The sequence below is a fragment of the Bubalus bubalis genome, chromosome 8 (genome assembly GCF_019923935.1).
Source record: "Bubalus bubalis isolate 160015118507 breed Murrah chromosome 8, NDDB_SH_1, whole genome shotgun sequence".
Classification (NCBI taxonomy): Eukaryota; Metazoa; Chordata; class Mammalia; order Artiodactyla; family Bovidae; genus Bubalus; species Bubalus bubalis.
In genome coordinates this window covers 113,385,236-113,399,282 of record NC_059164.1, presented here as the reverse complement: position 1 = coordinate 113,399,282, position 14,047 = coordinate 113,385,236, and the positions used below count along the sequence as shown (strand labels likewise).

General features: G+C 47.2%; 1 protein-coding gene across 5 annotated transcripts in view; it reads right to left on the bottom strand.

Annotated features, from left to right (window-relative positions):
* Positions 1-12,821, bottom strand: part of NUB1 (negative regulator of ubiquitin like proteins 1) — a 35,926-nt gene extending 23,105 nt beyond the window's left edge. For 4 of the 5 annotated variants that reach the window (XM_025291850.3, XM_006077658.4, XM_025291851.3 and 1 more), the window contains exons 1-3: positions 12,670-12,821; positions 9,003-9,120; positions 1,587-1,754 (exon numbers count right to left, since the gene is read on the bottom strand). In XM_025291850.3, the coding sequence (XP_025147635.1) occupies positions 1,587-1,754; positions 9,003-9,120; positions 12,670-12,740 (357 nt within the window). In that variant the 5' untranslated portion in view covers positions 12,741-12,821. Of the gene's footprint in view, positions 1-1,586; positions 1,755-9,002; positions 9,121-12,551 lie in introns of all 5 variants that reach the window. The other variant, XM_025291852.3, reaches the window with a different exon arrangement.
* Positions 12,822-14,047: the final 1,226 nt, after the last annotated feature.

The following is a 14,047-nucleotide window of genomic DNA, read 5'->3' as shown; positions in this document are numbered from 1 at the left end:
TCAGGTCTCTCTGGGTAAGGACTAAAAGAACGCGTGTCTGGCAGGAAGCTACTGAACAAAACCTGCCCTTGACCCGGAAGTCCTCGTGGGGGCAGCAGTGTGGCCCACAGGCCGGGCTTCCGCCTCTGGGGGCAGGTCTGCTGGGGGCGGGGCAGGTCCTGTTCTGCTCCAGGGCTCTGCCTCTGCTCCACGAGGACCCACTCACAACCTCGGTGCCAGGACCACCTCGGCGAGCACCCACCGCAGCCACCGAGAAGGGAGCGGCAGGACAGCTTTTGGCACCTCTCCTTCCCCAATGGCTGGGCTTCAGAAGGAACTATGGACTCACTAGGGCCACCAAGGACAAGATCGTGCAAATCACCTGCTCGGATTCCACACTCACCAATCAGCTTTCTGATTGGTGGTCTGCTGTCCCAGGTACTTGGTACTGGCAGCTGCTGCTAAGTCACTTCAGTCGTGTCCGACTCTGTGTGACCCCACAGAGAAGAGTCTGTATATACACACTGCCTTTTAAACTCATGAACTGGCGTTCTGAGGTAGATACATATATAAGGTCCTTTTTCTCATTAAGTCCTTTATTCTTCCTAGAAATTTTTAACAGCTTTATAGGGATGTAACTTGCATATCTTAAAGTTTCCTGTTTAAAGTATAAGAGTCGATGGTTTCTGGTGTGTTTACAGACAGCATTTTCGCCACCTCCTCACCAAACATGCCCTATCCTCCTACTCCCTCCCGCTTCCCACCCCAGACAACCATGAACTGTTCTTTCTCTATGGATTTGCCTACTCTAGATATTTCATATAAAAGGAACTACACAGTATGTGGTCTTTTGTGTCTGGCTTCTTTCAAAACGTTTTTGAGTGTCGCAGAGTATCAGTACTTTGCTCCTTTCATGGCTGAGTAACTCATTTTATGGGTGCACCCCATTTGTCCACCAGCAGGCATTAGGGCTGTTTCCACCGTAGGCCACTGTGAACAGAGTTTTTGTACAGTTTTCACTTCTCTTGAAGTAAAACAGCTGGGTCACAGGGTAATCCTGATACACACTTATTTTCATTTCTTCTGAGAATAACGAACCCTTCTCAGTCCTACGTGGCAGCCCCCTCTGGGTGCCCTGCCTCCGTGACACTTCTGGACTTCAACTCCTGAGGACGTGCCCAGGACACAAGGTGGCTCCATGCACAGCAGCCCTGCCTGGGCACTCAGCTGACCGTGCTCTGGCTCCACCAGCAAAGAAAAAGAAAGATGAACTCCTGTGTGATGTGTCCTACTGTCTACTGTTTCAGAAAATCTGAAGTAATCTTTTATTCCCCATTTTTGCTAAACGATTGTTCAAACTCTAGAAAAGGCAAGACTGTGATGCATAGCTCTGTGATGCCTGGAGCCCAGACTACCTTGTAGATGCTCCAGTTTTAAGAATCCATAAAATTAACTTTTAGGTTTATTAATGTTCAATATGTAAAATAACTTAAAAAAATTTTATCTTTGGATTGTAACTTCAAAAAGAAAGAACTCATTATTTCTTTAATCACGTCACTAAGGTAACTGAGCATGAATAACTATGTAAATTTGGGGAACCTACTCACTTTTTTTAACCGTGCAGGTAGAAAGACTTCAATTGTGGCAATTCCTGTTGTTTTATAGTGCTCATTTCCTGTGCCACGCTCGATTGCTTTGCAACGTATTTCGTCCATTATCTTTTCTACTTCATTTTCACAACATTCTAGCTTGTCAGAGTACTTCTTAGCAAGGTCCTATGAAGAAAAATTGAAGAAAAAAAAAAAACCCACAGATCAATACAGTACTAACTCAAAGAAAAGCAAAATACACAGCAGTGCACACAAGAACCTAAGGCGAAAGCACCGACGAGCGGCGTTCAGCCCTGTTACAGTGAGATCCAGACAGTGGCTTGACATCTTGAGAGGCACAGAGTTTAGAGGATCCAGGAAAAAATAAAAACGAAGGGTAGGAAAACAGGCTCCCTAGAGAAAGTGAAAATAGTTGGGATTACGCTGGGGGAAAAGAAAGGCAGGCGGCAACTCATGTGACTGCAGTACACGTCAGTACAAGAGTGCCTTGAGGAGCACTGAGCCATTCACCGCCGCAGAGCGCGGGCAAACGTCTTACCATTCACCGCCGCAGAGTGCGGGCAAACGTCTTACCATTCACCGCCGCAGAGTGCGGGCAAACGTCTTACCATTCACCGCCGCAGAGTGCGGGCAAACGTCTTACCATTCACCGCCGCAGAGTGCGGGCAAACGTCTTACCATTCACCGCCGCAGAGTGCGGGCAAACATCTTACCATTCACCGCCGCAGAGTGCGGGCAAACGTCAGTACAAGATTGCCTTAAGGAGCACTGAGCCATTCACCACTGCACAGTGCGGGCAAAAAACAAAAACAGAAAAGCTTCTACCTTTTCTAATTTGTGAGAACAACTCAGCTTAGATGATGGTCTAAGTATGTATTTCTAATAGGGGAGATGTTCTTGATATATAAAAGTTACAAAGCAGATCAGAGTATCTTTTTAAAAAATTAATATAAACCTATTTATAATACACACTTTAAATAAACAATCACATAGGAAATGACTGGAAGAAAACACCAATATTGGTGATATGTATAATGTATTTTTGAAAACACACTCTTTATCATTTTTGTAGTTAATTATATACATACAGTTTTTTTCAAGAGTATACATTATTTTTAATCTCTGGAAAACACAGAAGCCTTTTCAATAAGAATACTCCAAAAAAACTTTCTATAATTCTCTAGAAAACATAAACATAATTACCTTGTGAAGGTTTTTTTTTACCCCTTCTGACACCAATCAATTCTGACACCAACTGGATATTCTACAATTCAACTCTGTCACGAACGATGGAGTTAGTGAATCAGAGGCAGACGCCACAGGCTAAGGGCTCAATCCCACAGGTCTGCCCTCGTTTCAGGCAGCAGGTAAGCAGGTCCCCAGGTTGCCCACACTTCTGTCTGACTGGGCTCACAGCTGAGGGTTCCTACAAGCCCCGCCCCTTCAGGTTTGGCAATTTGCTAGAACAAACACCACAGAACTCAGGAAAATGCTCCCCTTATTTTTAGAATTTATTATAAAGAGAAGGAATGAACACCCAGATGGAGGTGCACGCATGGCAGAGCCCGGAAGGGTCCCGACAGGACCAGAGGACTCTGCTGCCTGTGCTGTGCTCCTCTCTGGCCAACGGACGCATCTGCCCATGTGGAAGCCCGCGATGTGTCACTTCAGGGTTTTTACGGAGGCTCCATGATACGGACATGATTGACTGAATCACTGCCCACTGCTGACCAGTGGGATCTCCTCTGCCCTCTGGCCTCCCCAGAGGCTGGAGCGGGGTGGGGCTGAAAGTTCATGCTTCTGATCAAAGTTTGGTCTTGTAGGCAAGGAGCCCATCCTGAAAGCCCCCAGCACCTTTGTGCTGTGCTTAGTCGCTCAGTCACGTCCGACTCCTTGTGACCCCATGGACTGTAGCCCGCCAGGCTCCTCCGTCCATGGATGCTCCAGGCAAGAACACTCGAGTGGTACCCTCCTCCAGGGCATCTTCTTCCCAAACCCAGGGATGAACAAGGTCTCCTGCACTACAGGCAGATTTTATGCCCACTGAGATACCACAGAAGCCCATTAACATCAGTACTTACATCCAATAAACAGCAGCCAGGTGCTGGACACATATTCTCTCAGACACTCACAGCAACCTAATCATGGAGGTACCACGGCCCCCGTTTCATAAGTGATGAGAGTGGGACCAGAGACCTCCCGCAACTCGCTGAGGCCCACAGGCAGCGGCAGAGCTGCGCCTGCACAGCTTGACCTCAGAGCCCAGGCTCCCTCCTCTGGTCGGAGCCCAGCTAAGCAACCAGGGTTCCCTCTGGGCAGGAGAGCACAGGCCGGGTCACCAGGGTACCCTTGCTTGCCTGACTCAACGGGGGTAATTTTCCCGTGGGACAGAGGGCCTTCTCGAGGATGCTAATTATAGCCCTAATAAAACAGGTTTCGCTTTCAATTATGAGCTATCTTCAAGTGCACTGGCTCCCACAAGTCAGCATTTCCTTACCCCTCAGCCTTTAAGTGGTCAGGGTCTGTTAAAGATATTTATATGAGAGGAACGGCAAATTTAAAGGAATCCTTCAGTGAATCCTTTTGTAAATTAGAAAATAAAAAAAAACTGAACAGGAGCAATCAACATTCGACATCTCCAACCCCTCTAAATCTCTACTCTCTGCCAGTCGGCTTCCACATGGACATTCTGAAGTTCTTGTCAAAATCGTTCAGTGTCTCCACCTCCCCAAACCCCTTCCTCAATTACCTGAACTTGACCTGTCAGCAGCCAGGAAACAGCAGACTCTCCAGCCTCCTCACTTGGTTTCTACACCCTTTCCTCCTTCCTTCCACCTCGACTGCTCCTTCGCTGCCCCTTCCGCCTGGCTCCTGTCATCTCTCCAAACTCTAAACACCGACAGGACTCAGCCTTCAGACAACTTTCCTTCCTCTACTTGTTTGCTTAGTAATGTCAGCCAGGCTCACTGCTTCAAGCCACACCTATACACCACCAACTCGCTCCAGAATACCTCTGGCCGATACCTCGACCTTGAACTCTCAGACTTGTTTTGCCCAAAACTAAGCACTTGGTCAGGTGATGGAAGTAAAGTCCGATGCTGTAAAGAGCAATATTGCATAGGAACCTGGAATGTTAGGTCCACGAATCAGGATAAATTGGAAGTGGTCAAACAGGAGATGGCAAGAGTGAACGTCGACATTTTAGGAATCAGTGAACTAAGATGGACAGGAATGGGTGAATTTAACTCAGATGACCACTATATCTACTACTTCGGGCAGGAATCCCTTAGAAGAAATGGAGTAGCCACCATAGTCAACAAAAGAGTCCGAAATGCAGTCAGTACTTGTATGCCATCTCAAAAACAAAAGAATGATCTCTGTTCATTTCCAAGGCAAACCATTCAATATCACAGTAATCCAAGTCTATGCCCCAAGCAGTAACGCTGAAGAAGCTGAAGTTGAATGGTTCTATGAAGACCTACAAGACCTTTTAGAACTAACACCCAAAAAAGATGTCCTTTTCATTTTTGGGACTGGAATGCAAAAGTAGGAAGTCAAGAGATACCTGGAGTAACAGGCAAATTTGGCTTTGGACTACGGAATGAAGCAGGGCAAAGGCTAACAGAGTTTTGCCAAGAGAACACACTGGTCATAGCAAACACCCTCTTCCAACAACACAAGAGAAGACTCTACACATGGACATCACCAGATGGTCAACACCGAAATCAGACTGATTATATTCTTTGCAGCCAAAGATGGAGAAGCTCTATACAGTCAGCAAAAACAAGACCGGGAGTTGACTGTGGCTCAGATCATGAACTCCTTATTGCCAAATTCAGACTGAAATTGAAGAAAGTAGGGAAATCCACCAGACTATTCAGCTATGATCTAAATCAAATCCCTTACAGTTATACAGTGGAAGTGACACACAGATTCAAGGGATCAGATCTGACAGACAGAGGGCCTGACAGGAGGCGGGGATCAGGACCATCCCCAAGAAAAACAAATGCAAAAAGGCAAAATGGTTGTCTGAGGAGGCCTTACAAATAGCTGTGAAAAGAAGAGAAGCGAAAGGCAAAGGAGAAAAGGAAAGATATACCCATTTGAATGCAGAGTTCTAAAGAATAGCTAGGAGAGATAAGAAAGCCTTGCTCAGTGATCAATGCAAATAAATAGCGGAAAACAATAGAATGGGATAGAGATCTCATCAAAAAAATTAATTCCCTAGTGGCTCAGACAGTAAAGCGTCTGCCTACAACATGGGGACCCAGGTTTAACCCCTGGGTCGGGAAGATCCTCTGGAGAAGGAAATGGCACCCCACTCCAGTACTCTTGCCTGGAAAATCCCATGGACGGAGGAGCCTGGTAGCTACAGCCCATGGGGTTGCAAAGAGTCGGACTCCACTGAGCGATTTCACTTTCACTTCCAAGAAACTTAGATACCAAGCGAACATTTCATGCAAAGATGGGCACAATAAAGGACAGAAATGGTATGGACCTAACAGAAGCAGAAGGTATTAAGAAGAGATGGCAAGAATACACAGAAGAACTATACAAAAATTATCTTCATGACCTGGCTAACCACAATGGTGTGATCACTCACCTAGAGCCAGACATCCTGGAATGTGAAGTCAAGAGGGCCTTAGGAAGCATCACTACGAACAAAGCTAGTGGAGGTGATGGAATTCCAGTTGAGCTATTTCAAATCCTGAAAGATGATGCTGTGAAAGTGCTGCATTCAATATGCCAGCCAATTTGGAAAACTCAGCAGTGGCCACAGGACTGGAAAAGGTCAGTTTTCATTCTAATTCCAAAGAAAGGTAATGCCAAAGAATGTTCAAACTACCGCACAATTGCACTCATCTCACACGCTAGCAACGTAATGCTCAAAATTCTCCAAGCCAGGCTTTAGCAATACGTGAACCGAGAACTCCCAGATGTTCAAGCTGGATTTAGAAAAGCCAGAGGAACCAGAGATCAAAATGCCAACATCTACTGTACCATCGAAAAAGCAACAGAGTTCCAGAAAAACATCTACTTTTGTTTTATTGACTATGCCAAAGCCTTTGACCTGTAGATCACAACAAACTGTGGAAAATTCTTAAAGAGATGGGAATATCAGACCACCTTACCTGACTCCTGAGAAATCTGTATGCAGGTCAAGAAGCAACAGTTAGAACTGGACATGGAACAACAGACTGGTTGCAAATTGGGAAAGGAGTACATCAAGGCTGTATATTGTCACCCTGTTTATTTAACTTGTATGCAAAGTATATCATGCAAAATGCCAGGCTGGATGAAGCACAAGCTGGAATCAAGATTGCTGGGAGAAATAGCAATTACCTCAGATATGCAGATGACACCACCCTTATGGCAGAAATAGAAGAAGAACTAAAGAGCCTCTTGATGAAAGTGAAAGAGGAGAGTGAAAAACCTGGCTTAAAACTCAACATTCAGAAAACTAAGATCATGACATCTGGTCCCATCACTTCACGGCAAATAGATGGAGAAACAGTAAAAACTGACAGACTTTATTGTTGTGGGCTCCAAAAGCATTGCAGATGGTGACTGCAGCTATGAAATTAAAAGACGCTTGCTCCTTGGAAGAAAACTTATGACCAACCTAGAAAGCATATTAAAAAGCAAAGACATTACTTTGCCAACAAAGGTCCGTCTAGTCAAAGCTATAGTTTTTCCAATAGTTGTGTATGGATGTGGGAGCTGGAAAGAAAGCTGAGTGCTGAAGAATTGATGCTTTTGAACTGTGGTGTTGGAGAAGACTCTTGAGAGTCCCTTGGACTGCAAGGGGATCCAATCAGTCAATTCTAAAGGAAATCAGTCCTGAATATTCATTGGAAGGACTGATGCTGAAGCTGAAACTCCAATACTCTGGCCACCTGATTCGAAGAGCTGACTCATTGGAAAAGACCCTGATGCTGGGAAAGATTGAAGGTGGGAGGAGAAGGGGACGACAGAGGATGAGATGGTCAGATGGCATCACCGACTCGATGGACAGGAGTTTGAGCAAGCTCTGGGAGTTGGTGATGGACAGGGAAGCCTGGTGTGCTGCAGTCCATGGGGTCGCAAAGAGTCGGACACAACTGAGTGACTGAACTGAAATGAGTGCTTGGTCTTCCTCCCCATCTCCTTTGGGCTGTCCTATTTCAGTTTATGGCCACTGTACTCCACCAGGAGCTCAGGCTCAAACTGGGTGAGTCGCCCTCTTCCCTCTCTCATTCTCCACATCCAATCAGCCTGCAAAACCTGCTGGCTCTCCCTGGAAATATATCCAGAGTCCAGTCACTTCGCGCTACGTCCATGGTGACTCTCCTGGTACCAAACGACTGCTGTTTCTAAATTAGCATACTGCAGCAGCAGCTGATGGTTTCCCTTCTTCTCTTGCCCCTTTTATCAACCTCACCACTCGGGAATTCCAAGGGTGTTAGCAGCTCTGTGCCAGGACCTGGGGACAGAAGTCACAGCCCCACCTAGTTCCCAAGCCAAGAGATTGTAACAAGCAAATTCAGAAGAAAAGGTGTGCAAAGAGAAGGTTTGCAAAAACTGAAAACAAAACAAAACACGGGAGTCCTGTCAGGAACAGGAGAGAGAGAACTCCAAGACCCTGACACAGCAGTCACCTCCCAAGCGCATCACTGTGTCATGGCACAGGACGACGCGATGCCCTCCTGAGAACCCTTACTCCCTGACAGAGGTTACACTGTTTACCACAATACACTCAGACTGAGAAAACAAGAGGAGTATGTTCTAGGACATTCCAACACAGTGAGATTTCACTCAGAAATTATTATAATGTTCTTCAGCTTAGAAAGGCAAGCCAACCTCAGTTTCTAGAAATTTCACTTAGAAAAAGTGAGGCTATTTTTGATGAGACCAAAAAAAACTGACGTACAGTTATTAGGAAAATGTAATTTGGAAAAATGAACAGATAGCCAATAGTGTAAACAAAGCTAGGGAGGGAAACAGTGTTCCGCAGCTGAGCACGCTAACCAGGAGGGCAGAGAATGGTCCGAACACCAGCCAGGAACATGCCACACAGGAACCTTCTGCCTCTGGCACTGCCCCACCAGCAGGAACACCCAGATTAATCATTGTATTACGTGTATTACATTGTATTACATTGTATTAATGTATTGTCTAATGCTTCACTGTGAAGCATTAGAAATGGCACATGCCAAAAGCATCAGATAAACATTCTCATATAAATAAAATCTTCTTAAACAAAAATAAGCTTGCCAACTGCTAGTAAAATATGGGAACCTGTTTATCACCATTGTTTCTGGTTATGCCGAAAGCCTACCTGTTTGTGCCTGGCAATTTCTGGTGACTTCAGAATCTTACTTACCAAGGAGACTTACAACACTGCTAATTAACAACATCTTAAAAGAGAAATACCTTCAATGCCAAGCCAACTTCTTTATTTTCATCTGTATATGGAGGTTTCCAAAGTTGAATTTTGTCTTCCCTTAAAAATTGGGTCAATTTTGATTGGAGATACTTCTTTTGTGCCATCCTTGAAAGCAAAACAGTGCATCAATGATACTCCGCACTACATTTCAAAGTATCGCGTAAGTTACCCAACACACTGCTGAGTAAGCAAGAGGTCTCCTCCATGCCTCCCTGTCCCGTTTAAAGTACTTTAGACTAGGTTTTAACTAGCTCCAAACTTCTCTAAGGAGAAGGCAATGGCACCCCACTCCAGTACTCTTGCTTGGAAAATCCCATGGACGGAGGAGCCTGGTAGGCTGCAGTCCATGGGGTCGCTAAACGTCAGACATGACTGAGCGACTTCACTTTCTCTTTTCACCTTTATGCATTGGAGAAGGAAATGGCAACCCACTCCAGTGTTCTTGCCTGGAGAATCCCAGGGACGGGGGAGCCTGGTGGGCAGCCGTCTATGGGATCGCACAGAGTTGGACATGACTGAAGTGACTTAGCAGCAGCAGCAGCAGCAAACTTCTCTAAAAGATATGTATATTACATGCAAACTGAAATATGTATCTTATATCCAATTATATATGTTACATAAGAATACATGTTTCAAAGTTGCTAATATGTAGTAACTAAGTAATTTTTCTATTTCTTGGGTGTGTTGTGTGTTTTAGATAGCTACTGCTACTGACTGCTAAGTCGCTTCAGTTGTGTCTGACTCTGTGCGACCCCATAGACAGCAGCCCACCAGGCTCCCCCATCCCTGGGATTCTCCAGGCAAGAACACTGGAGTGGGTTGCCATTTCCTTCTCCAATGCATGAAAGTGAAAAGTGAAAGTGAAAAGTGAAAGTGAAGTCGCTCAGTCGTGTCTGACTCTTAGCGACCTCATGGACCGCAGCCCACCAGGCTCCTCTGTCCATGGGATTTTCCAGGCAAGAGTACTGGAGTGGCTAAGTCATCTCCAAATCCTTTGCGACTCCATGGACTATAGCCCACCAGGCTCCTCTGTCTATGGGATTTCCCAAGCTAGAACACTGGAGTGGGTTGCCATTTCCTTCTCCAGGGGAATCTTCTCGACCCAGGGATTGAACCCACATCTCCTGCATTGGCAGGCGGATTCTTTACCACTTAGCCACCAGGGAAGCCCCTTCTATTTCTTAACCTGCTATCACTCTCTAAGAGGAAAGATAAAATAAGAAAGATAAATCCTTACAGTAGCAAACTTAAACAACTCAACACAGTGGCTCTGTGGTAAAGAATTTACCAACATACAGTGGCTCTGTATGTTGGCTATTTTAACACAAAAGAGCAATCACCCTGGCAGGTAAATATGAAGAAAAGCTAGCTTGAACTATGAACTATCAATAATATACATTTTCTATATCTGAAATTTTAAAATTGAAAATTTAGGGAGTTTTCTGGTGGTCCAGAGTTATGACTCTGTGCTTCTAATGCAGGGGGGCTGGGTTCCATTCCTGGTCAGGGAACCAGAGCCCACATGCCACACAAAGTATCTGAATGCCACAACTAAGGCCTGGGCCCACCAAAATAAACAAATATTTTTAAAAATAATAGAATTAAGTTAAAAATTTAGTGTTTACAGTGCTAGAAAAGTTTTGCATGATATTTTCTGATAGAAGCATAAAAGCAGATCAACACGTCCTATTCAAATCAATACTGGCTGGTCATCATTTTACACATGAAAAACCACAGCCCAAGTTTGTAAAATGACTCGCTCAAGGATGAAAGATTAGGCAGCACCTTAACTAGTCCTGGGACTTGTGCCCACAACACTGGATCACTGCATTCTACCGTCCCTCACAAAGTTCCTGCTGCTTCTCTGTCCTGGGCTCACACAGCAGCGGAGTCTTTCCCGCCTCCTTCACCAGCACTAGCACCTCAAAGGTGGGCGAGGCTGCCAGACAGTGAAACAGCGATGGGGCCGTGCAGCCAAGTCAGACGAGCAGTGAGCAAAGTCAAAGGTTGTTAGCCCCTGAAGGACGGAGACATGTTCCAGAGAGCGAAAAAGTAGGTAAGATTTAACATAACCTAGATGCGCAACTTTCTTTTTCCTATTCAGGGCCTGTATTCCACACTCCTCAAAACTCAATTCACCTGATTTCTAAATCAAGTTTGACAACTTAAGCGTATTCTGTAAGCAAGTACTTTAAAAAGAAAGTTCAAATCCACTTTATATCAATTTGGGGGCAAGAAAGAGGGTAATCAGGATAGGGGGGAGAAGGGAAAAAGGAGAAAACACATCAAAGAGGGGGATGTATGCATCCAGGTAACCTAAGAAAGAACCCCAGATTTTCAAGCACTAATAAACCGCTTCTCACACATAAAATTGGACTGTAGTCTGCCAGGCCCCTCTGTCCATGTAATTTTCCGGGCAGGAATACTGGAGTGGGTTGCCATTTCCTTCTCCAGGGGATCTTTCTGACCCAGGGATCAAACCCACATCTCCTGCGCCTCCTGCACCGACAGGCAGATTCTTTACCACAGAGCCACAGGGGAAGTACTGCTCACAAATGTTCAGAAATTCACAATTACGTATCACTTGTGAGCTGATGGTAACCATTTCAAGGGCCATTCACGGAAGCCAAGCTATTTTAGAAGGCTGAATGCACAGCCCTCTGTAACCCAAGTAACTACCAAGCGGAAGTCTCAAAGAATTTCCTAAACCTAGTGTGTGGTTCACACTCCACCCACCAGCAAATACACAACAAGAAGGGTCTCTAGTCCACCACTTAATGTTTGAAAAAAAGATTAAACCATTGTCTTGAAACTTACAAAACTTCACTCATGGGCAACAGAAAAAAACGAAGATATGTATTTTAACTCAAATCAAAAGGGGAAATGGTTTAATAAATCAGTTTTCAATGTTAACTGGAAAACTGAAAGTTTCAGGCGTGCCACGCAATGTTCGGTGTCACGGCCCCCGTCAAAAAGCAGAAATTCATTAATACCCTTGCTCTAAACCGAAAGTGAAAGGGCATAAATCATTCCTGTAACATTTCACTTTCATTTTTAAAATAAATCGATCTACGCTGCCTTTATCCAGAGGTTTTCAAACATATACAAACACACACATACTTATTCAAAATACACTACTTTTTCTCTCAGACTATTCCAAGAATCCTCTATTTAAAAATAAGAGTGTGGGAAGACGTTGAGAAACATACAGAATCAGATCGTCACGGCTGGAGAAAATAAACCGCGTTTTCTCATTAAACAGCAAAGAAAATCTGTCTTTGATAGCACATAAATCCCAAATGGCATATTTGGAAAAACAATGTTACGACTCAAGCTTTTTGTATGGCTAGTGAGTAATTTTAACATATACATATGTTTCTCTGCCTCCCTCCAAAAACATTTCAATCTTTCGTTTTAAATACCCACCACCCACGTCAGTCCAGAGAAAACCCAGGGCCGGGCCAAGGGCCCGGCACGTCCAGAAGCCCCGACCCGCCGCCCCCGGTCCCGGCCGAGCCTCCGCGCAGGACGCCCACCTCCCGCCGCTGCCCGGGCGGGGTCGGCGTCGGGGTCACGCCCGGGGGGAGATGGGGCGCCGGGTGGCTCCACTGACACCCGGGTCAAAGACCAGACGTTCGGCCGCCAACTCCTCACCTGCGCCACAGCCGCGCCAGCCGCGACCCGCCGAGTGCCCGGATGCGGCTGCGGCCGCCGTTTATTTTCATTCCGGGTGAGGCCGGCCCCGCCCCCGCCGCCGAGGCCGCCGCCGCCGGGCCGCCCCGCCCCGCCCCCGAGCGGCCGAGAAGCAGGGGTGTGGGCGGGGCTAAGAGGGGGCCAGGCGGAGTTGTGGGTAGGCTGTGGGCGGGGCTAAGGCGGGAGAGCGGGACACGGATGGGGCGCAGCTGGGGCGAAGGGCGGGGCTGGGGTGGGGGCGGGGCTAGAGCCTTGGGGGATCCGATGTAGGCGGGGCAGAGGGCAGGGCGAGAAGGAGCCTGGGCGCTGACCGCCCGGGGGACTTGCCGGGGGTCGGAGGCGGGGCTGGCGGGAAGACTCAGCCCGCAACCCTGGGGACCGGGGGCCGTGCCCCTGAGGACCAAGCCGGTGTTTACCTGACTTCTGAGGAAATTGAGTTTGACTTCGTTCCTCCAGAATCCTCGAAAGAGGCCAGAGCACCTTGCAGCAAGCCCCTTCTCCCCCCACGGCGGGAAAGTCTGGACTGAAGTGCAGCTGGGTCCGCCCCTGCCCTCCCACTCCCATCCCACCCCCGGACTGGGCCTAACGTGATGACCCCTCTAAAAGTCCATCCCTTTTCATCCTTCCGTGCATCACCCGGCCCTGGCCTCCGCTTTGGTGAACTTCCCGGCCCCCCGCCCTCGTACTTCTCTGCTGGTTTTGCTGGCCCTACTGACCCTGTCTCCACATGCTATTGCTGACAGGACCTGTGGCAATCCGCCTGCTCCCGAAGCGCTCTGCCCCGCACCCCGCCCTGGGTCTGGTGTCTAGGTGAGGACATAAGACAGGAGTGTCTAGAACTAAGGGAGCGCAGAGCCCGCTGGTTGAGCACAGGTCATAGCATAGCTTCCAGAGATGGTTAGATCCGCGTTTGGTAAGACCGGACCGAAGAATGGGAAGACAAGATAGTGCCCACGGCAGACCCCAGAAGCTTCTCGCTCGGATGAGACTGTTGGTCCTTCCATTCCAAACCCCAGGCCCGAGCTCGCTTGGGCAGAACGTTAACCAAATCCAAGGCCCATCCTGGGACCTGCTCTAGCACTGTCCTGGGCACTGCACGTGGCAACTGGCTTCAGCCCTGGGGACCTAGGCAAGCTGCCCAGCCTCCACCTCACCCCGGAAGATAATATCAGTGCCCCACCCTCCCCTTTGCCCCAGCGCAAACACTTCCTGAAACAAAGTGTTGGGTCTAGAATCACTCCAGGAGCTGCAGACTGTCTGAAAGAGGCTTTGCAAACTCTCTGACACCCTCCACAAGGAGAGGGAAGCACGACCCCTGGGGGAAGAAGCCTTGGGTTGA